The sequence below is a fragment of the Molossus molossus genome, unplaced genomic scaffold (assembly GCF_014108415.1).
Source record: "Molossus molossus isolate mMolMol1 unplaced genomic scaffold, mMolMol1.p scaffold_m16_p_20, whole genome shotgun sequence".
Lineage (NCBI taxonomy): Eukaryota > Metazoa > Chordata > Mammalia > Chiroptera > Molossidae > Molossus > Molossus molossus.
In genome coordinates, this window is record NW_023425356.1 from 3127376 (window position 1) to 3152687 (window position 25312).

Consider the following 25312-nt stretch of genomic DNA (forward strand, 5'->3'; position numbering starts at 1 on the left):
CTAAAACTACATGTAACAAGAGATGGTAGAATGTACTTAACAATATGAAGAAAATGCATTTATTTTATATTTGGTTTTGTTTAAAACAGTTGTGAAGGTCTTTGAAAACACACACTTTGCTTCCATAAATAACCTCAATGATAAATACAAATGATTAGAGACTGTAGAACATTCATGATGATAAACAACAATAGCCTTTTCTATTTATTGACTCTGGTACATTCCCAGCACTTGCCATGCCTTTCTTTACTTCTTCTTTTTTTTTTTTTATCCTCACCCGAGGACATTTTTCCATTTTTTGTTCAGATAGAGTGGGAGGGGGAAAGAGAGAGAGAGAGAGAGAGAAACATCGATGTGAAAGGGACACATCGAGTGGTTGCCACCCGCACAACCGACCAGGGCCGGGGACAAACTGCAACCGAGGTACGCGCCCTTAGTGGGAACCGAACCCAGGTCTCTCTGGACCACAGGCTGACGCTCTAACAACTGAGCCAAACCGGCCAGGGCTTTACTCATTCTTTATTACCAATGATCATAGGTAAGATGTCCAGCACTCAATCAAAAATGTTAGGCATGCCTCCTAATCAGAGAAAAAATAAGTAAATGAGAATGACCCACAGGTGATCCAGAAATTGAAGTTAACAGAAAAAATACTTTAAAATAATCTTTATGAAAATTCAGGCAAACAAAATAGATGAAATAATTAAAAACATAACCAGAATATTATAATCTAAAAGAATCAAACTGACATTATAAAGCAGAATAGCACATTTAAAAATAGATGTTAATGCATAGTTTTAACAACTTTCATGATTATTTAACTGCATTTGTCATATTCAAGTGTCTCCTTAGCAACCAACAGTCATGTCTGACACATAAGAATGGTTCTTCAATACATATTTCTGAATACATAGGAGGAATGTGTTATGAAATTAAACTTATAAACAAGGTGACCCAAGTAGAAAGGTTAGATAATTTGTCAAAGGATCGCACAGCCTATGACTGGCAGAGCTGAAGTCCACAGCCCTACTTCTGACCTCCACAGGACCAAGGCACATGCCAAAACTAAAGCATGCACTTACTTACTCAGTAGATCATAAAATATACTGTATTTAGCTATATTCTAAAGTTATAAAATAATACTACATAGTTATAGTATTAGTCAGCTATAATACATATCTTGATGTCCAACACACACACACACCTCTTTTTGATATAAATAAGAGAACATGCAGCTAGCTCCTTAGACTATGCTTTATACTTTATTAGGTGATTTTTGCTTATAGAGTTCCTTTTCGTTGTTGTTGTTGACAGTATTACCGATGTCCCCCATTCCACCCCCTTGGCCCCCTGCACCCAGCCCCTGCCCTCCCTTCACCACAGTGCTGTGTCTATGGCTACGCATATATTCATCCATGTTCTCTGGCTAATCTCTTCCAGTCCCCCACACCCCTAATCAGTACCATAGAAAGTTACTACAAGGTAAAAGTCTTTTTTTCTTAATTTAAGAGATTAAGATCTATTTATTATCCAAATTTGGTCATATTTTCCATTCTCTTTGTTATATCTTCATTAATGTCACTAATAGGCACCAATAATAAGGTACTAAGCTGTTAAAGTATAATTTTCCAAAGCTAACATAAAACTCTCTTACACACATGGAAGAAGCATGTGTCAAGACTTGAACTGACTCATTACTAAATAATCATTGCAATAGTAACTGATTCAAAGTGCATTTGAAGCTGACATGCCCTAAATGGTGAATTCTATGGAATATTTAAATAACAGTTCATACCAATTCTTCACAAATATTTCCAAAATTAGTTACAGAGTTATCTTCCTATTGAACAAAACTAAATTGCATCTCTACTGTATCCACATTTATAAATTAAGATGTAAAAATCACAGTCTGAACTTTTAATTACTATTAAATAGCAGTCAACCACTGGTTATTTTTCTTAGAAAAATTAAATAACACTTAGGTATCATCTGTATTTATTTATTTTTTAAAATAGTAATGATAGCCCTGGCTGGTTTGGCTCAGCAGTTAGAGTGTCAGCCTGCAGACCAAAGAGCCACAGGTTAAATTCCAGTCTAGGGCACATACCTCGGTTACAGTTCGTCCCTGGCCAATGTGTCTCTCTCATGTCAATATTTCTTTCTCTTTCTCTCTCCCCCCCCCCCCACTCCCTCTCTCCCACTCTATCTGAGATAAATGGAAAAATATCCTCAGGTGAAGATTTTTTTAAAAAATAGTATGATAACAGTAAATGATACAAACTTATTTATTCAGTCTTATTTTCTGGTTTTGAATAATTTTACTTTATAATAGTCATGATAAACAATTACTAACTTAAAATTATTTGGCCTATTCCTAAGCAAACATCCTTATTTCCAGCTTAAATATATTAAGCCCCTCACTCAGCACCCACAACTAAACAGTTAATCAATCCTGGAAAAAATCTCAAAGTTATCGTCAGAATTCTTTCCTCTTCTCACTTGACACCTCAGGAACTTTTGACATGATTGATTAACAAATACTTACTGACTGATTCACTGACTCAAAAAACCCTTCGTATAATGGAAAGTGTTCTTGTAATACAAAACACTAGCATGGACAGGAATGCCAACTGCACATCAGTTTTCAGGATATTCGGGGGGAAGAGCATAGGAAGAAATAATCTATTTAAATACCTAAGGGTCTTTCCACAAGAACATTGTTGTTGTATGAGCCCCAAATTAAGTTTCAAGACTGCACATAAGATTATGACAAATGAAGAAAGATACATGTTTTTTAAAAGTGCAAGAAATAAAGCATACACAGCTACACGTATGGCTCAGAACTTGCGATCGCTGTCCAACAGCAACGACAGCACATCACTGACAAAACTGTTCAGTGCTTCTCACCACTCCCATGACTCCAAGGCTCATTTTTACACCAAAATAAATGTGTAGGAGGCTATAAAAAATTTAAAATTAGTAAGGATTACTGAATACTTCGTAAATAAAAAGCACCGTGGCAACTTTTTTGAAACATCAGCTACATGCTCCCTGACATCAAGATGCTTTGGCACCAGAGTAAGAAGTCCTACTCTGCTGAGGGCTACAATCAGCTTAGAATGGGTGCAGTGGAAATGACCCTGGGTGACAGACTGAGATGAGAGAGCACATTATACAACACTTTCAGTACAAGCATGTGCACAGATATTCAAGCATGTTCAGAAAACATCTTGGCGTAATAACCTGGCAATCTGGCTACATTAGCTCATTCCCTCTCTCAGGAAATAATGATTAAAAGACACAGTTGAAAAAAAAAGTGCTTGGAGCTCATTATGGAGAATCTCGACAACCAACCGAAGGGTTGATTGAGTATTGACACTTTTTAATAGAGGGGTGCCAGTATTAAGGGACTAACTAGGAAGATTATTGTACAGCTAATGTGGAAATTCTCAGGACGGGGGCAAAAAGGTGAGGAATGTAAAGAAGACCTGATGGCATTTTTTAGAGCAGGAAAGCACTGTGATGTCTCACAGAATACAGACACAGTGTAAAATGGGCCGAGTCTCCGTTGAGCAACGATTCAGAAGTCACCTCACCACCCACCTCTCGCACACAAGATTGAAGGAATGGGAGAGAATCCCACTGTGCAGGGATCTGCGGCTCAGAGAAGACATTCAGAAAACTATTAGAAAGGAAACACCTTCTCAACTCTGCCCATCAAAACCTCCCAAGATCAATATCAATTTTTCCTCTTGTAGTAAGTGGGATGACTTCTTGAGTCCTCCTTCTAAACAAGAGGTCTGACTCCTATTCTGGGAGCTCTTAAGCCTTTCTGAAAATCAAGGCTATAACATTTAAATTTAGAAGGGCACTCTACAGGTGCCTAGCAGTCTCCTCCTGGAAAATTCAGACCTACTTCAACTGGTTTCTTTGTGTTATTCAATCAGTCCCAAGCATTTCAGTCTTCTGCTGGGTGAAGGAAAATGTACAGGGCTCGGTTATGAGCAATGAAAAATAAGTATCTGATCTGTGCACAGACTTACTTTATGTAGAGTCCTGCGGGATTTTACCCCTTCTCTAAACAAAAGTCCAGTAGGTAGAAACGATGCCGGCTCTGTTTGCTGTCTGTGAATCAGCACAAAAGAACAGGCACTGAATGGCCCGCAGTCCATCAGCTCACCGGTACTTTGCATGTGCTGGATGTTCTGTTACCCTTGGGGGTTCTCCAATATGTTCTAACGTACAAAACGTGCCACTTGTGCAAGTTATTCTATGAATGACTTTAACTTTCATTCTTTGCTTTTTATTTTAAAGTTATGGCTTGAAACTTCATTCGCTATCACTTCCACCATTTAATGGTTTTTAAAGTTATTATCAAGAAACCTAAGAGACACCCGAGCCAGCTCTCCTCTCATAAGGTGGGAAACATTTAGCAAACGGTCCTAGCAGGTCCAGGCCTTCTATCACTGCGACGGCATCGATGCAGCCGGGACTTAGTTTAAACGGTCCTAGCAGGTCCAGGCCTTCTATCACTGCGACGGCATCGATGCAGAGGGATTCAGTTTAAAGTGTTCTTCCTCCCTCCAATGACAGCGCTCGCAGATGGAGGCACTCTTCCGAGATAAACTCCAATCTGTTGCATTAAAAAAAAAATACTTGGGCAAATTTCAGTAAGTGTGTGAGGAGGGCGGATTAACACACTTATAGTTCTGCACTGAGCTACCTAACGGTGAGAGTACTGATGTACACTAATTACACAGCAAATGTATCTGATTTCACACAGAAAATACACTTTGTTGGCCTCCCTCATAAACAACCTATGGCCTCCACACATGTGTCAAGGGAACTGGGGATAGATTATGAACAGAACACACAAAAATCTCTACCCTCAGAGTGCTCACATTCTTGTGGGGACAAATGGTGACAGAAGAATAGGTTTGGCTGGTTTTATTCTGAAAACTCGCTCTTCATAGCTTAGATATACTAAATTTTAGAAAAGTTATATGACTAGACTTTTAGAACTATGCATTTACTTTAGATGCACTTAATTTTAATGTGTCAGGAAATAGCCATCCTTGTAGAAAATAAAAACTGTATCTGACCTTGGGATGCTAAACCCTAAAACACACATGCTCACGTGTGTATGCACACACACACTAACACACACGTGTGCTCATAGGTTTTAGAACCACACACTCCTGAATTTGAATCCTACTTACACCATATGATTGAGGAAAAACATAGTATCCCTTAGCCTCAGTTTCATCACTAGAGAAATGCAGATCACTATTCCTTAATTAGTCATATTTTCATTGAGTACTTTTTTTAACAAAACTTGACACAGATAAGGTGCCTGGTCCATGAAGCAGCATGAAATAGAATGAATACGTGTCAGTCCTCACACCTTCCCTCTGGGCTTTCTCTCCTAAAGGATTTTCTTAAAATGTTCATTCTAAGAGTTTAGATTTTAATGTTTAGAGATTAAGAGTTTAGATTTTAAAGAAAACTCATGTTAGGTAGTAGAATAAGAAAGGCAGCAAGAAAGAATTTTATATCTCTAATTTTATATCATAAATTTTATTTTTCCCTGCGATTATTTTTTCTTATAATTCAGTGAAGTTGTATTTCTTATAAACAGGTAACCAGAAAATGGCTTAAGTATTATTCTTTTTTACATAAAAAGAAAATAAATAAACACATACTAAAAGTGCATTGTTGTCCAGAATTTTGAAGTAGAAATTTAGTATCTGGATATATTATTAAACTTCATATATTTCCCTCTTCTGAAAGATGTGGTACCGAGCAAAAAAAAAAAAGCAACATCACACACGTTATTGGTTACTTGGGAAATAATTGGGAATGATGTCACCTCTGATTTAGTGTAAAATATACTGCAAAAAAATAAAATATACTGGTTACTAATATTCAGCAACACAGAGAAAAGCAGTGGATGTTTTATTATTTCTTTGTTTTAAAAAAATCGTTTGTTATTTAAAAAGGCAAAAATATTCAAGTCAAACCTAGTCAAGTTTTAAAATTAGATCTATAGTCCCAATAACAAATACATGTAATAGCAAAAGTACAAATGGAAGGTGAGAAACAGCTGAAGCTGACCTGCCCCCAAATCACCTTACCCCAGACAAGACGGAAAACAAGCTCCATGACTGACGCTGAACATCGTATGTATAAGATAATTACTTAATAAGCACAGCATTTCATTATTTATGCTATTAGAGCTAGACTGCAATTGAACATTCCTATTATCCTCTATTAAAAAAATAATAAAGTCAGACTATTTTGTGACCGTTTACTCTTCACTGACAAGAATGAGTGATGTCTTCAGACATGTGCTGTAGTGTGCACCACCGTGGGTTATTACATTACGGCTGATGGGCAGCTGTCAGCCACTCTGTACAATGGATACAAACAGATATATCAGAAAAGTCTCTATTTCATGTACACTATTTAAACCCATCACTACTTTCAAAATTATAATTAGTTTTGATGATAATTACTTAACAGTCTTCGATTTATCAAAGTCATTTTCAAAAACTAAACTGTAGTTTCTTTAAGATGAAGTAATACATTTTATCCACCATTCAAGATGTTACTAGTACTTATAAAGCTACTCAGGATGGCAAATTTAGCGCTTCCTATCTGAATACTAACTCATAGTACAGGTAGTGTATGCACAGTGTCATATGCTGCAGATTGAGCACACTGGACAGGGTCAGGAACATCAGGTATGCCATCGGGTGGCTGTGTGACTCTGACAAATCACTCAGCCTTGCTGCGTTCCAAACTTCTACTTTGACAACGAGATGCCTAGGTAGATTAAAGTGTCATTTGTCTAGCTTCTGTTACATTGACTTTTACTTATTAATATTTAAAATATTCTTACTAGTTCATTTTGTGTTTATGCAGATTAATTTTTGCCTTCTTTATACTAAAGAAAAAGTTATGATTCCAGTTTAATTATGTAAATTAATACATATATGGAGTACATATCATACTTGTGTTTTAAAAACAGCTTAAGTTTTTTAAAGTATTTACACAGGCATTTATTTAAATGTGTCCATGCAGACACACAACCACAAACAATATGGTGTTACTTGTTCCATATAAAACTGACTTAAGATACACAATGAAGGACTTCCGGTCAAGATGGCGGGTAGGTAAACACAGTATCGCGTCCTCCCACAACCACATCCAAGTTACAACAAAACTACAGAACAATCACCATTCAAAACCGCCTGAAATCAAGCTGAATGGAAGTCCTACACCTACGGAATTAAAGAAGCTGCATGGAGACTGGTAGGAGGGGCGGCAGCACGACGGGCTGGGCCCACACCCACGTGTGGCGGATAAAAATCAGGAGGACATCTCGGCTGGGAAGGTCCTCCCTGAGGACTGAGGGGTCCCCGTCCCACACCAGGTGCCCCGCTCAGGGTTCCAGTGCCAGGAAGAGAATCCCCATCACTTCTGGCTGGAAAAAACAGCAGGAACTGAGGCTCAGGGAGGCTGAGGCGGCTGGAGCCCCAGGCAGCTCCTTAAAGGGCCCGCGCACGGACTTATCGGACTCTCTCCCTCTAAGCTCAGAGGGGAGGCAGCTCGAGGGGCACCAGAGACACACAGGGAAGAACTGAGCTGTTTGTTACTGGAGCGAGGGCTGGAGAGGGGACTTTCTTCGGGACAAACGTGCTGTCAGAGGCCTTTGTTCCTTTGGTGAGCCCTTCCCTGGGGCAGCAGACAGTTGCCATATCTGGGACTCCAGCAACCTGGCTCACACTGGTAGCCCCGCCCTGCTGACTCCCTGAGGCCCCGCCCCACCCAACTTTCAGGCCCACCCAAGCTGTTGCCACTTGCTTAACCATAGGATTGGCCAGTCTTGGATCCTGCTTCAGGTTTTCCTAAATTTTTTCAAACGAGCAGCCTCTGGTCTCAGCGAGCCCCATACAGCTCGTTAAGTAATACACAGAAACAAACACAGGGAGACAGCCAAAATAAGGAGACAAAGAAACAGGTCCCAAATGAAAGAACAGAACAAAACCCCAAGAAAAGAACTAAGCGAAATGGAGGTAAGCAACCTAACAGATGCTGAGTTCAAAATACTGCTTATAAGGATGCTCAATGAACTCAGTGAGGGCCTCAAGAACATAAAAAAGGACCAGTCAGAAATGATCGATGCACAATTAGAAACGAAGGAGGCTTTAACTGAAATAAAGAATAATTTACACAGCTTCAATAATAGAGTATGTAAATCCAAGGAGCAAACCATCGATTTGGAATATAAGGAAGCAAAAAACGCCCAATCAGAACAGCAAAAAGAAAAAAGAATCCAAAAAAATGAGGATAGTGTAAGGACCCTCTGGGACAACCTCAAGCGTGCCAACATTCGCATCTTGGGGGTGCCCGAAGGAGAAGAGAGAGAACAAGAAATCGAAAACCTGTTTGAAACAATAATGGCAGAAAACTTTCCTAACTTGGTGAAGGAAACAGACATACAAGTCCAGGAAGCACAGAGAATCCCAAACAAGATGAACCCCAAGAGGCACACACCAAGACACATCATCATCAATATGCAAAAGGTTCAAGACAAAGAGAGAATCTTAAAAGCAGCAAGAGAAAGGCAGCTAGTTACCTACAAGGGAGTTCCCATAAGGCTGTCAGCTGATTTCTCAAAAGAAACTTTGCAGGCCAGAAGGGAGTGGCAAGAAATATTCAGAGTGATGGAAAGCAAGAACCTACAACCAAGATTACTCTATCCTGCAAAGCTGTCATTTAGAATCGATGGCCATATAAAGACTTTCCCAGACAAGAAAAAGTTAAAGGAGTTCATCACCACCAAACCGTTATTATATGAAATGATGAAGGGTCTTTTTGAAGAAAAAGATAAAATATATGAACAAACAAAATGGCAATGAATACAGATCTATCAACAATGGAATCTACAAACAAAATAAACAGATAGAACAGAAACATTCTCATAGATACAGAGAACATTTTGTTGGTTGCCAGTTGGGAGGAGGGTTGGGGGAATGGGTGAAAAAGGCGAAGGGATTAAGAAGCACAAACTCATTGCTAGACTGACAAACCTCAAAGGGAAAGGGGTTGGGGGGGTGGGAAGAAATAAACCAAAGAACTTATATGCATAACCAATGGACACAGACAATAGTGTAGGAAAAGGTGGGAGGGAGGCGGGAGTGGGGAGGAGGGAGTCAATGGAGGAAAAAATGTGGAACATCTGTAATACATTCTACATTCAACAATAAAGATTTTAAATAAATAAATAAATAAATAAATAAATAAATAAATAAATAAATAAATAAATAAATAAAATAAAAAAGATACACAATGAAATCGTTTCTCCTTTAGATCTGCTGGCATTACTTTTAGTTTTTACACTGCTTGAATTAAAAAAAAATATGGATTTCCTTTTATTGGTTTGAGAGAGAGAGGAAATGAAAGGGAGAGAGAGAGAAACATCAATGAGAGAGAACATCGACTGGCTGCCTCCTGCACGCCCCCTATTGGGTATTGGGCCCACAACCTGGGCATGTGCCCTGACTGGGAATTGAACCAGTGACCTCTTAGTGCAGGGTCAACACTCAACCACTGAGCCACACCAGCCAAACTACACTGCTTGAATTTTATAATGGATTGACTAACAATTCTTTGAGTTATAGAAGGTTTTCCAGAATTAAATGTTCATCTTTTGAAGCAAATATGGAAATCAGTTACCACTACACATCACATTGGCTGGGATTAAAAGTAATAATGTAACCTTTCAAAGGCCCAAAGGCATATATTACACACAGAAACGAGACAGATTTTGTGTAAGCATTAATGATTCAACAGACAATATGCATTCATCTATCTTCTCCAGCACAACACATTGAGAAAATAACATTCCAGCCCTTTGTCTTCAACATGAGTAAATCTAGTATCCTACCATTTGCCAGATTCAATGCTAGGAAGTCATATATTAAAATTAAAGGGTGAATTCTGGAAAATTCAGTTAATGTTACATCAACTGATAAATGAAGCAAGATGAATTTACACTTGCATTTATCGTTTTAAATTGATATTTTATTATAGTCTGTAGAAAGTGATCAATAATTATTTTGTAGAACTTTTTTCTCATTTTGTGAAACTAGTTTTACATGTAGAAAAAAGTCAGGGTACCCTGAAAATCAATACAGTGTCAATGAAATGTCCTCACTGAATGACAACGTACATACGCAGCATAGCAGTGAAAGCACATGGTCCCGGCAAGGACGGCTCCTAAGATACACAAACCACTTGGAAAAGACCTGAATAAATGTGGGATTAAGTGTATGATAAATGTTTCATTTCTGAAAAGTGGGAAAATATATTATTTACAATCAGATTTGGAATGATTAGTTGTTTAGGGAAAAACATCTGAATCTTTCTATACCAAAATAAAAACTTAGACTATGGCCTGTCACATGTTACTCTGTAACCTTTTGGCTTTATTTTAATTTACTAGTAAATTGTAATTTCTTATTTTTATTAAAAATATACATGCTCACCTTGGCCGATTTGGCTCAGCGGTTGAAGCATCAGACCTCAGACCAAGGGGTTTGATTCCTGGTCAAGGGCACATACCTGGGTTTCAGGTTCCGTCCTCATCCTGGGCAGGGTCGTACGGGAAGCAGCCAATAGATGTGTCTCTCTCACATCTCACACTGATGTTTCTCTCTCTCTCTCTCTCTCTCTCTCTCTCTCTCTCTCTCTCCCTCCCTCCCACCCTTCCACTCTATCTAAAAAAATCAACGGAAAAATATCTTCAGGCAAGGATTAACCAAAAAAAGAAAAAGTTAAAGTAGAAGTAAAATAACAGGGAGATTTATAAGAAATAAAAATATTAATAACTTCTATTCTCCCCTCTTTCAACCTTAATCAATGAAGAAAATTAAGTTTAAATTAAATCCCTCCATTCCATATTCAGCTTCTATGTAAGTTAGAATTTCTTTTCTAAAGACATGCTATTCATATTAATATGAAACTTAGCCCAGCCAGTGTGGCTCAGTGGTTGAGCATTGACTCACAGACCAAAAGGTTGCTGGTTTGATTCCTGGTCAGGGCACATGCCCTGGTTGTGGGCTCAATCCCCAATGCGGGGCATACAGGAGGCAGCCAATCGATATTTCTTTCTCATCAATGTTTCTCTCTCTCTAAAAAAATCAACAAAACATATTAAAAATGTGTGTGTGTGTGTGTGTGTATGTGTATGTATATACACACACAACTTACTCTTTTTCACTTAATAGGGATATACCTCTAAATCAATAAATATAATAACAATGCATTTTAAAAATATAGACTCATTCTATAATATATAGTGTAACAGAGTTAGCAATTTTTTTAATGATGGGCACTCTAGTTGTCTCGAGTTTTCTGCTTTTTCAAGCAATCCTACAATTGCTACAATAACTGCTATTGTACATATGCCATTATATGATGGTACTTTTATTTCTCTAGGAAGCACAAATAATAAAGCATTGCTGGCACAACAGTATATAGATATTTGCAATATTCAAACACATTTCCACTGTATGAGACTTCTTATTTTCTAAGGTTATTGAATTTTTTAACGTCAACAATCAGATGAGAAGAAACTGGTGTCCCACCCTTTGATTTACCTATTTCTGAATAATATGGAAGTAGGACATCTGTAATATGATTATTAATCACTTGTATTACCGCTTCTATAACGTTTGGAACCTCTGCCCATGCATCGTCTGGGTTGACTCATTAATCTCATTTAAGTTTTCAAAAACTCTTTGATTAACAGAGAAGTTATCAGTTAGCCTAAAATATGCATGGCAAAAATTTTTTCACTTGGTTTCAAGTTTGGTGAGTTGTTATTTTAAAAATACACTTTAAAATGTGCATAGTAAAATTTGCTATCACATAGTTTACAGCTTCAAAATGACCTTTGTAAACCATACAGCCACTGAAATTGAAAAGCATACCCAGAATAAATTGGACTAAATCTACTGATTGTTCTCTGCTTTGTAACGTGTAGAATGTGCACATGTGTGTGTATGTGTGTTCCTATGCACACATATATAGACAATTTTAAAATAAAACTACTGTCAGCAGTATCTACTGATACATTCTGCTGGCCACTTTGAACAGGGCTCTCTCTAGGATAAAGGGCCTTCCACCATGCTGTGATTCAGTCAGCTTTCCTCCAACAGGCATATTGCGGTTCTTTATCTAGATACAAAAGCCACACCAAACTGAGCACACGGATTCTACAAAATATACAAATCAGTAAAAAAAAATCAATACTTTACAGTTCAGTGTAAATTGTAAAAAGGGAAAATATCTCCATTGTTTAAACTAAAGCAAACAAAGGAATATTTTTTGAAGCAGTGATTTTTTTCCTCACGACATTTATAGATTGACCTCATGCATTCTTCTGGAAAGTACTGCTTTTCTAGGAAAACTATCAAGATATAGAGCCCAGGTCCCCAGTTTGATGACTCTGAAGCGTGTACTTCCAATGGAGAGAGACAGCTGCAAGGACAGCCTGCGAAAAGGAAGCGGGGCAAAGCGGACTGGGGGTACCACGGGATGGAGCGCCCTGTGGAAACTGGAGCTGTCATCCAGGTTGTACAGAGTAAAGAATGGAGTACTGGCCTAAAACTCCACTGGATCACAGAAACCTAACACAATACAACACTAGAGACATCCTTTCTCGGAGTCAGAAGGCTCACTGACTCTGTGATTCAATTACCCTCTCAACCTGGAAAGAAACCCCTCCTGAGCCAGGTCCAGGCGAGCAGTGTGGGAGGCTGCATTGTCCACAGCTGATAAATATCTAAAAAGCTGCAGGCTTTAAAAAACTAGAGTCTCTGACCTTTTATAATTGCTACAGTGACTCTTCAACAAAACGCGGCTTACAAAGAGTTCCGTAAATGCCTGGCAAAGATTTCATTTTCAATTAAATATCTCCAGATATCTTTTCTTCACATGGAAATCCGCTTAAATCCATACCTAAGTGCAACACTTCGTTAGCTGGTAAAGAATGTGGACAAATGAACAAAACAAAGTTTTCTTATAGTAGAGATGATTCTGAACTTACTCAGACATGTTATAAACTTTTTAAAGAATACCATTATTCCTCTTTTGTTTTTTCTTTATTATTTGAATGAAGAGGGCATACACTAATTGGAATCTCCGAGTCACTATTGCATTTTAGAATATCTCCAGAGAATTTAGCTAGCATGAATCATAATTCCAGTATTTCCTCATGCCTGAAGTCAGGAGTACTACCTTGGGTCTAATTGTAGCCAACACATTTTAGACTTCAAACTTTGCACATTTTATCTCACTCCTTTTCTCATGAGGTTATAATTAAATAAGATTTCATATATATGTTTCACATAGCTATTTATTTTCACAGAGGACAAAATTCCTGTGATGATGTCTGTTTGGGATACTCCAACGTTAGCACATGGGATTCCTTCCCAGAATCCTTCTAATTAGTTACAAAACAAATACATACCCTTGATTATTTCCTAACACCTACAGGATTAGGTCCCAAATACTGAGCACAGAATTCAAAGATGTTCATGACCTAATCCCGAGCCAATGACTTTGTCTCTTTCCCGTCATTTTTTTTCCATGTGACCAAGGCTCTTGTCTAGCCACAGTGAATTTATGACATTTCCCCTAAACCTGCCATGTAAATGCCCCCATTTACTGCTTTTTCATACCTTAAACATTATTCCTGGGTTGCAACACTAACCACATTGAATTATGGTTATTCTTTTAATATATCTGTTCTTGCTCATAGATCATGAACGCCAAAAAGGCATGTGTGTTTGGTACAAAGTAAGTGTTCAATAAATAACAACTACAGAAGTAGTAATCACTTGTATGGTGTTTACCATACTGAACAAACAGGAAAATTAATAATTCCATATCAACAAAATATTTCCTGAATAATTATTATGTTAGAGATTTTTCACATGCAAGCATTATTCAGTTTATACCACAGCCTTGTAAAACAGGTATTATCTTTCATAAATGAAAGTAAAGAGATAAGTAATTTTTTCTGGATTCACAATAAGTGGTCAACCTAAAAATTCAACCTAGACGTTAATAAATCTGATCATGTAGGTTAATACCAGGGCCTTCACCTCCATAATAACCTTTAATTCTTTTGAAATCCTATAGCTATATACATTTATCATTTTTCTCCTAAACTATTTTTAATTGGCATATTGAGAAATGATTCTCATACAAAGAAAGTCACTTGGCTGTTGAAGGAGCACGACTGGATTTGTGTCGCATTTTAGAACGTAAGTACTAAGCCTTGGGAAAGGATTCTCCACATCCTTATGGGAAGACTTTCTTCAGCTTTTGTTCATTTGTTAAAGGATAAGACACGAACAAAAGATACTACTAATGAATCATTCAATCAACCAATCATTCACTTACTGAATGAAAACTGGGCTTAGCCTTACATTAATTTCAAAACTTAGAGATCAAAATTCCTTTTGTTTTATCCATGCCCTATTATTATTATTTTTTAGGACATTTTTTGTTTACAACCCTATCAGTCTCTATAAATTATTCCAACTCTCGAAAAAATGAACTGAATGTCAGTGAAGTGGAGAAGCCCATCCCATCCCTTTGAGGTGTCTTGGTGTGCCAGATGCGACACCACGCACACTTAAAGGCATTTCACAAGTTAGAAGTGTGTTTCACTTTCACCATCAATGACAGTTTCTATCTATAAGCATTTAGCAAACTGAAGTGAGAGTCAATCTATTCAGTGACTCCCTAGATTAAAACACCATTCAACATAAACTGATCTCAAAGACAATGAACAACAATATGCATTTTCATAATAGTCATATCATGGCTTGGAGGAGCCTAATAAGATGTGGCACATTTTCACGTACCTATAGAAACCAAATTTTTAATTCTTTCACCCAATCTACAGCATACAAGCCTTATGCTTTGGCCAGGGGTCACAAAACAGATCTCGATCAAATGGTTTTAACAGGTTTCATTCGCAGAGATAAATCTGAACTTACCTTGTTTGCGATACTTGTGATGAACGATTTGATATCTAGATTCGTTGGACAGCTCTTCTGACACGGGGCATCTGCACATTTTAGGCATCTAGGAAATACAACAACTGGATTAAAGAAACTACCAAGTAACTGAGATAATATCCTACCCACCCACTACCCTAGACCCATTCAGAGCAAGTGAAGAGGCAGATCAAATACGATTGTACTACTTTCAGGTGAACACTATTTGTGAGCGATCAGGCACACACAGTTTCACTCTTTGCACAGCAGCAGAGAAGTATAAAGTGTCAGGTAGTAACTGCCCTGCTCTTGGCGTCCCTCCTAGAATTTGGAGGATCAGACCTACTTACGATCCATCATTCACTCATTGACTACACGATTCTTGTTTGGATCCCATGCTACATGGATAACACTAGAGAATGAAATCCCTTATGGTAGCAGTTTTGTGGGCCTTCTGCACCACAATTACCATACAAATGGAGACGGTGAAGTTTCTCGTTGTACCATTTGTAGCACCCTTTCTTCATCCCTTCACCCTCCACCTTTCCTCATTCCCTCCTTCTGTTGTCATCATCCCTCCCAGCCAGTTTTCTGATGTCTGCCACCTGCCTACTATCCACATGGCACCTAGGCTTTGGGTAGCTGCACAGCGCGCCGCCCACGCCCACCTCCTTCCAGGCTGACGCGTGTGCTGTCGTAGATGCTGTGCCTTCAGCTGAAGAAATCAGGCTCAGCCAAGGTCAAGCCTCCCTCCCATGGCAGTCCACATGCCATTACAGGTCAGGGGCTTAGAGGCCCAGGCCTGGCCCTCATCGGGGACGAGGTCTGCAACGGCTCACTGCAGCCTCGAGTGTGTCTATGTCTGTCCAACCTCGATCCCTTTTCTCACACGGACGTCAGTCTTCTGACCTCCTACGTACTCGTGTCATCTCAGAATCTGCTTCTGGGGGATCTGAGCAGAGATGTTTCCAAACTCAGAACCACCTGGGAAGCTTGACCAATGTCACAGGTCCCACAGAGGAGCCCCTCATGAGGCTGAGGGATGGGCCTGAGGATGCATTTGGCAGGGTGAACCCTTTGAGGAGATTCCGATGTACATGGTTGGATCCAGTTGGTGAGAAGCACAATTCTATACCGACTACTTCCGGACTGAAACCCCTGTGTAGAATGGTCTTTGATTCCATATTAACGTATGCTTGTTCACTTATTCATTCATTTCTGAAATTGTTGGTGAGTCCCTATGACGTAGCAGAACCTGGGACGTGAGAATACTAAGTAAGAAGACAACCAAGGTCCTGCTGCCAGGGGCCTGCAGTTTGGAGGAGTTCAGATCACAGAAGGCACTGAAAGCAGTTGGTGTGAATCCGGGTGGTGCCACGGAAGCAGGCAGTGCTGCAGGGAGAGCGTCAGGAGAGGGTCCCTGGGAGGCGGGATGCTTCGCGGGAAACTTGAAGAATGCGTGGGCACTGGTGTGTCTGCGGGACAGGTGTCTGTTCCGGCCCTCGGCCCACTTTTCAATGGGATGGTTGGTTTGTTTGGTGTTGAGTTGTATGAGTTCTTTATATATTTTGGATATTAACCCCTTGTCGAAGCTGTTTGCAAATACCTTCTCCCATTCAGTTTGTTGCCTTTTTGTTTTGTGGGGGGAGGGTCGTAAAAAAGAAAGGGGTGATGGAGGAGGATTTGAGATTTTGGGTGGTGGGTACACAATGCAGTATACAGATGATGTAGACTAGTAATGTACACTTGAAACCTGTATGATCTTATTAACCAATGTCACCCCAATACATTTTATTAAAAAAGAATCGGTGGGTATTAGGGAAGTGAAGGAGGGTGGGGCTTGGAGATCAGGGTCCCTCAAGACAACAACCCAAGAATAGAACATGACAGGGTAGGTGAACTAGCGGAATTGGTCTGGTCCCATTTGTCAGAAGAGCAGAATTCTCTGAGAATTTCGCTGAGAATGAATCCTTCATGGCTCAGTTGACAAAGGTGACTCGCTGGCTCATTTTCTATCCACTTTCCTTTGTAAAGACTTCGGTTCATTTCCTTTGAGAAAACAATACCACTCTCCTTGTTATTCTATTGTGAGCAGAAGAGTCCTCTTCATTATCCGAAGCAATTTCTCAGCACCTAATTAATATCTTGTTTTTACATCTGATCTCTTTTCTCTCATTTGTGCCCTTAGCCTTCTCTCTAAATTAAATTTTACACAATGAATACCGAAGGCTTTTCATAATCAATTGTCCTCTCTGAGATGGAGTCATTAAACCGCTCTCCCATCATCTCTCTAAATGCCATTGTTAGATTCACATCTATCATTTAGCAGAATTCCTATCTCCTCATACTTATGCTTTCCCCTGAAACACTGTCACTGAGTTCAAAGAGAATTTCCTGGGCACATGATCAGCAGCGTGCATCGCACAACAATGCAGGAGAGCACAATGCATGGTCTGTTCGGTCCTTGACGCCGAATGAGGTGATACTTATATGTGTTACCTACACATGAGTTAATGTGCTGAGCAGTACAGTGATTTGAAAGGATTTCCTATTATGCAATAAAATGAAATAGTGAAAAATTTAGCAAATAAGATGCCATCTTAAATACTTTCTAATTTATAAAAATGTCATTTTAAGTTGTTTAAATACCTGTCATTTAGCAGGAATACAGCAACAGAAATATATATATTCTGGTTATCCCTAAAGAAGTCACAAGTGTTCTGCCCTCTCCCCACCCCCAACTCCTAACTTGAATAATAAAGCAATTAAAAAATAAAGTTATAATGTCAGCAGGTATGAATGAGTCAAATTAGTGCCCAGTGTATGTTTCTGTTCTTCCACAGAAATCTTAAATTCAACATAAACAGATTCACTTAACAGCACTGACAATGTAAGGATTTTTAGTTGTGGTTATTAAGCCTCTTTACTAAATAATTCTCCTTTCATTATTGAGCTAGTTCGCAAATAACAGCTGTTGAAAATGTCAGATGTTAATGAGGCAGGGCAATGCAAACCTGAATTGTAGCATTCTTTTTTCTTCGTGCCGTGAATATGCCAGAATCGGCTGACTCTGATAATAATACCATCTTGCAATTCTCTAAGCACTCTGCAGCCCTAGAGTGCATCAGGCTGCCATTAATCCCACTTATCACTCTGACAGCTCAGTAATTACACCACTGCTGTAGCCAGGTAGTCCTAATAAAACAGCAGCCACCGCATGGGCATGCACACTGGAGAGAGGTTTTATTAAACTTGGTGGGGGCTGATCATCAAGTGACATTAGTGTTGACCTATTTTTCTATTTGACAATAAATTATCCTTTGACCATGCCATAAGAGATATTACAGAGTGCATTTACCACTGTACCAGACCAGAAAGGTACTGCATTACAATGATGTAGGAAAAGGGTGTAAATAAAAGAGCAGAAATGCACATCAGAATATTATTACCCAAATTGCTGTAAATGATTGATATCATGAAAAAAATCACAGACATAGTACTTAGGGGAATATGTCAACAATTATTGCAAACCACAGTTCTACATGAATTTTTTTCTTAGAAGTAACATTTAAATTACTCTTGTTTTTCTTTTCGGTCATTTAATTACCCTTCTATGTTTCAAAGTTACTCTAATGTAGTTTATTTTTAAATGCATTGCAAGAGTGAAACAATTATCTAATACTTTAATCCCCAAATAATTACATTTATACTAAGAGGAGCATATTAGAGATGTTTTAAAGCAATGAAAAATCTTAGATTCTTTTACTAGTGATAAACTTTTTTCATTTCCATATTTAATAGAGAGCATAACAATGAATTTAATTAAAAGAAAAATATGGAATCTTTAATAATGTTAATTCATGATTCAATATGACCATAAAAAAGATATGAAAACTTTAGTACTACTATTTAAGGGACAAAAATTATTGGAGATATATTTATCAATGATCTTTTTCTAGGAAAGAGAGCCTTGATTCCTGCTCCCAAATACAAGGGGCTGAACAGTTTCAGTCCACAGCCCAACACTTGCAGATGCTAGAGTGAGGGATGAGGTAAGCGGTGCCGCACCCCTCATGCATCTGAGAGCAGGTGCCTGCATCTTTTAGCGTCACCCACGGCAGCTGGAGTTACAACCTACGCTTGCTAAAAAATTTTCTAACCCATGGATTTAAAGAATAATTAATTTATTTCCCAGTTAAAAAAAAAAAAATCTATTTGAAAACCTTAAAACCTTATGTTGCATTTTCTTTATTTTTGTTTTGTTTTTTGCTAGACTTTGGTTCCATGAAGTCAGCACTGCTCATCATGCTATGCATAATTTATATGAGTCTGGATGCAACCCAACTGAGCAAGTTAGTATCTACATTAAAAAATTAAAATGTTGTCCTAATACTGATGTATTTCCGCAGCTCTTTGATGTTCTGTACCTTTATTTGGAATTTCTAAGTAACTGAGATGCAGCCTATGGTATAGGATCTGACTTCCCTACCCTAAAATCACCAGTGTAAATATGGAGTCTAACATCTTTCCCCACTCGGCAGTATTTCTACAGAAACTGCGCAGAACTGAGTATCAATAGGTTGAATGGAGGAGAGTGGATCAAGAAATGGAGGTTAGCAGTGTCACGCGTGTCTGAGTTCCTTGTGCCCAGATCCTGTCATAACAAGAGGACCCAAGAACGATAGCTGGTAACTGTGAACACATGGTGGGACTCCCCAATGTTCCGATACATTCACCAGTCAAGAGCCATTCTTAGCTTCCGGCAACCCCCACTCTGCACTATCCCACGAAGAGCCTTTCCGGTGCACTTTCTGACTGTGCTCTTCTGATGACAACGGTCCTCCAGCTCAGGGGTATTCAGAACCAACTCTGAATGTTTCTAATGTGCACCCTGGCCCGGCTTCTCCATTCTGCTGGGCGAGAAAGCTGAGGCAACATCATTAAAAGCCACTGAATTTTTTATGCTGTGCACCGTTCTGCCTTTCAAACGCTCCAATGATGTTCATGGTTAGGACTCTTAATATATATGTGAATGTGCAGGTTAATAGCAAAATGTAATTTTTAAATAGAGTTATTCATCTACCAGCCATTTATGTCTGCATGTGGGTGCTGCAAGACAATTCCAAAGAGGCCACATCTGACACAGTACACAATCCCTGCCGCTGGCGGGCACAGTGTTTTGTTGGATGATCTTGCTCACGAGTCTAGGAACAGAGCGCAGTTAAAAACGTTTCCAGTCTTTCTGTAGTCTGTGCCAGGAGCACATGGTTGTTGACCGAGTACCTAAATGGTGCAGTTAGTAAATATGAGACTCCATGTGATGAGAGACTTCCCTTCATCCCTGCTCTGCCTGTTACCTCCTGCACCTGTGCGTTTTCAAGGCCCACCTCAGGCCTCTTCTTGTCCCCTTTTCGATTCCTGTCACCTGGTGAGACCATAACAAGGTATTTCTTTCCCTCCAGACTAGAATAGCATTTTCCCCCAACAAAATATGCTATCTATGTGCACACATGATCTTTCTGTAGGTAACTGTTAATAGCTGTTAAATACCTGTACTTTTACACTACCTACCTGCATAATCCAGATCAGTTACACAGATTTACACAGTGTAGTTATCATGTAGCCATTTCCAAAAACCCAACTGTCACCATGCATGTTATAGTCCAACCTACCATGTTTGAGTTAACTACAACAAGCCATATGTAATTTCTTCTCAAGCCGGCATACACTGGCGCAGAACAAGGGTGGCCCCCCGCACCCAGACAGCTGTGCCAGGATGCTTCACATGCTTTGCCCCCCGACAGCCCTTGGAGGCGGTGGGCGCCGGTGCTGGAGGTTCGGTTACAGCTTCCCCACCACTCAGTGATCTCTCTTCACCTGCACCATCCCCAACAGTGTCATAACCTCTTTGATTTATACTGAGAATCCTTCCAGGCTTCTTAGGGAAAAAGAGATGGTTTCTTTGTAGCATATCCATACACTGTGCAAACTGCCTGCCCGAATGTTGAAACACCTGCTGTATGTTTATCTTAATGTCAACGAAGGCCCTTCAGGTAAGGCATCAACACAGTGTGTGTGAGTCATTGATGCTCTAAAAGTAAACTTTTCAGCAAATTTCAAAACTAAAAAGAATGCATTTTATGACTTTTGCAGGCAATTTCAGATATAATAAAATAGTAAACTTGACATAAAGATTTTTATCTTATTTCTAATAAAGATGTAAAAGAGGAACACACTCAAAAAAGTAAGCCGTAACAGGTTTTTATGATACAATTCCCAGACTGATGGCATATGTTGATTATGAAAAAATAATATTTGTGTAAACCTAGAAATCTACTTAAGGGCATGTAGACTAAAATCCAGGATAGATTTTACTTCTTTATACAATGTTATATTGTTTGAACTTTTTGCAATGAGCAAATACAACATGTACATTTATTTTTTAAAGAGAAGACAGATGTTGTTGACAACTAAAATCACATTACCCTGTGAACTTTTTATTTTATTGTTTTACTTTGGTCATCTGCTTTGAGTAGGCAAAAGAAAACCCATGACGCTCCCATACTCGTCTCCTCTGCCCCACAAAACTCCCCCAGTCGTACAAAGGGCCCAGTGAGCAGGTTTAACAGGATGACCCCGTGGAACAGACTTCTGAGGAGCTGGCGGTAACAGAGCAGAGGGTCAGGTTGCCTAAAGAAATAGGGTCCGTGGCAGCATGGTGAACAGGGACTCACTGATTACATCGAAACCACAGTGTAAGCAAGTACTGGGCCTTCAAACCATGAGTGCAGTCGCCATTAATAGAATTTAAAAACAAATAAATGCAACTGAAACTTAGCTCTCTAGATAATGTAGTGGAGTAGAAACAATTCAACTCCCAATGGTTCACTGAAGAGCTGCTGTGCGCTGAGTTCTGTGCTGGGGAAGGGGCGGGGTCACTGAGACTCACGGGAGATGGTGACAAAAATACACCGGGGTCACTTCAGGAAAGAGAGTCCTGTCACGGTTTCCTCCCTTCGTAGTGCAACAGTGGTCGCGATGTTTGGGTGCTGAAAGCACAGTCTGCAGAGCAGTAGTTGGACTAGACGGTCTTCCTGTTGGAACGGCCAGCGGCAGGTGTAGGGCCCAAACAGATTTGTCCAAAAGATTTACTCCATAAAAACGATGCTCCTTTCCCATCTTTTTAAAAGTAAAAAGTACACCCCCATACACATAATTTAAACAAAGTTAAATTTCAACTTAAATATTCATTCCTTTTACTTAACTAAATCTATGTTGATTATCCCAAGTTCAAGAAAAATATCTTCAGCACAATTTTTTTTAAGTTTTATACAATCCTGGCAATCTTTCTTTCTTTCTTTATTTATTTATTTATTTAATTAATTTATTTATTTATTTTATCCTCACCCAAGAGCATTTTTGCATTTATCCTTAGGTAGAATGGGAGGGAGAGAGGGAGAAAGAGAGAGAGAGAAACATTGATGTGAGAGAGATACTTCAAGTGGCTGCCACCCACAGGACCCCAACCAGGGCCGGGGACAAACTGCAACCGAGGTACGTGCCCTTAGCGGGAACCGAACCCGGTCTCTCTGGTCCGCGGGTCCACGCTCTAACCGCTGAGTCAAACCGGCCATGGTGAATCTTTCTTTCTTTAATAACCCATATCAAATCGTGACACTCTTCTGATTAGAAGAGAGAATTCTGGCACAAAAGGACATTTGGGCCCTGGCTCCCGCCCATTTCCTTCCTGCAGGGGCAGGTACACCTGCCTGACTCTGGAGCCCAAGCGCTCGGAGCAGGTAATTCACTTTTCAAAGTGCACACATTCCTACGTGCCGGTCCCAGCCTGAAGGCACACCTGCAGCTTGGCCGGAATTCGGCCAGGGGTCTCCCTGAGCACCGGGATTCTCTTATCAAAGCAGTGATCACGCTGGACAGCAAAGGGCATTCGCTTCTCTGTTCTTCTAGCTCCTCCCCCGGGAGAAAGCGCCTGGTCCCTTTGTCTTCTGTGTTGGTCTGCTTGGCAGCACATTAACTTGAAACTGGACGACAAAGATGGGCAGAATTGTGAGAATACTCTAGCTATGGCTTTTCTTGTTTGGAAAAAAAATTAATAACTGTTCTTCAAACTTATGTGAATTATATATACTTACAATGAAAAATATTTGTATGTGGTTTAATTTATTTTATCAATACTATGTACGGGTTACTATATACCAGCACTATTTTATGTTTTATAAATATTAACTCACTTAATCTTCATAATTACTCAATGAGGTAAATAAATACATATAAATATGAACTCACTCTATCTTTATAAGATCCTCATGCAGTAGATACTGTTAGTATTCTCATTTTAAAGAAAAAGATACTGAGGCACACAATTTCCTTCTCTGACTCAGGTTTGAAATATGCCGTAGCCTATTTCTGTGACCCTGGTGGTCACTGAGAAGTTAATACACGTCTTCTCAGGGTCCAGGATTCTGGTGTCCCCTTCCCCGTCCTGGACTCGGACAGGTGGGCACGCGGAGCTAGCCTCGGCCGGGCCAGCGCTCGGGACGCTCCTGGGGCGCTCCCTCCCGTGCAGCCTGTGACCGCCTCACCCTCCCACAGCGGTTCCCCCAGCAGCAGCCACGGCGCCGGACACTTGGAGAGTTTTCTGGAGTCACATGTAAAAGCCATGGCTGTCAGAGCCATCCTCACACGACGCAGCCCACCGATGGCTGCCTTCAGACACAACCTACAAACTGCTCGCCCGTGTGGGAGGAGTCCAGCGGGCATGCCTGCATCTGCGCTCTTCTTGACGAAGACCTTCTACACGAATGGCCTACAGAAATCACTGAGTTACCTTTCCAGAAGCAAGCCAGACAGACGAAATAAGAGCATGAGAAATAGCACACACGCGCGTCATAATAGGTACATTGAAATACATATTTAGTGTCTATAATCATGACCCAGCCTAAAATAATTGTCACTGTACAACATTTGGAACTTTATATATTGGGGCAAAAAGTAGTTAAGGCCCAAACTGCCCCCCAAAGCTGTTGTGCAGACCACGACTCCTCCCCCCGGCTCTGCACGAAGGAACATTTCAGTCCGTAGGAGTTCAGTGCCTGAGCCAGCAGGCACTGCACATGAAGATATGCAGAAATTTCAGGAAATTAATGAATATGAGAGAAAACAGATAAGAATATGAATGTTTAATCTTCTCAATTTAGTTCCTATCTTAAGGTGGACTGAGGTTTCAGGCAATAACACTGCTTGGAAAATGAACTAATGTGACGAAGGTCTGATCATTATCAGAAGACTTTTGAAAAAATTAGCCTAGACGCCAAAGGGACATAATGTTCAGAAATAATATTTTGAACACAGTCATCAGCTTAATATGATATAAACTCTAACAGCGGAAAAGAAAGAAGCTAAGGGCAAATGCTATTTATTTCTGTAGAAATGGAAAGTCCCATTGCTGCTGCTCCCAGGGACACGCAAGGTGACCCCCAGGACAGGCGCCATCGGACACACGCACCGTGACCCCCCAGGGTGGGCGCCGTCGGACACACGCACCGTCACACGTGAGACACCGAATGCAGTGTGAGCACAGCACTAGAACTCACGTGTGTGTGTGGCCTGGAAAAGCTAACATAACTTCCTTCGCTCTTCGGATCTTGCCTTCCTTCCCTCCTTTCTCCATTAACAGGTATGGACAGGATTCACTGGCTGGGCATTTGGCCAGGTGCTGGAGACACCAGGATGAGTAAGTCAGAGGTTCTGCCCTCAAGAAGCTCATGGTGAAGAAGTCACAGAAATGAACATACCTTCTCAGGGAGCAAATAGGTGAGGGGTGGACAGCTATGCTCTGAGCCCAAGGCGCCCCCACCATCCACTGCTCCATCGTCTCTGCCCAGTAGGATGATAGACACATGACGGGATGTGTCTCTTCAGGGCGTGTGTGTAGGTGTGTCCTGTGGACAAGCAAACGCAGGGCCCGAGGGAGAGACTGAGCCCTGAGAACAGTGCCGCCCGGCGGAAGGCACAGCGCTGCCCAGCGCTCTCAGGGTCGGCTCTGCTGCGCAAAGAGCATGTCTTCTTTCAAATGACCCACACCCCGTCCACTGGGTCCCCATCACAACACAATCCTGCAAGTGACAAGAGTGGGATGGATTCTGGATTGAAATCTAGCTTGATCACATATTAGCTTTGTGATCTTGGAACAGTTATTTAAATTCTTGGTG

At 40.1% G+C, this 25312-nt stretch overlaps 1 protein-coding gene across 1 annotated transcript in view; it reads right to left on the minus strand.

Annotated features, from left to right (window-relative positions):
- Positions 1 to 25312, minus strand: part of DPYD (dihydropyrimidine dehydrogenase) — a 587465-nt gene that overhangs the window by 436269 nt on the left and 125884 nt on the right. The window contains exon 4 of the mRNA XM_036272711.1: positions 15081 to 15168. Coding sequence (XP_036128604.1) covers positions 15081 to 15168 — 88 coding nt within the window. The remainder of the gene's footprint in view (positions 1 to 15080; positions 15169 to 25312) is intronic.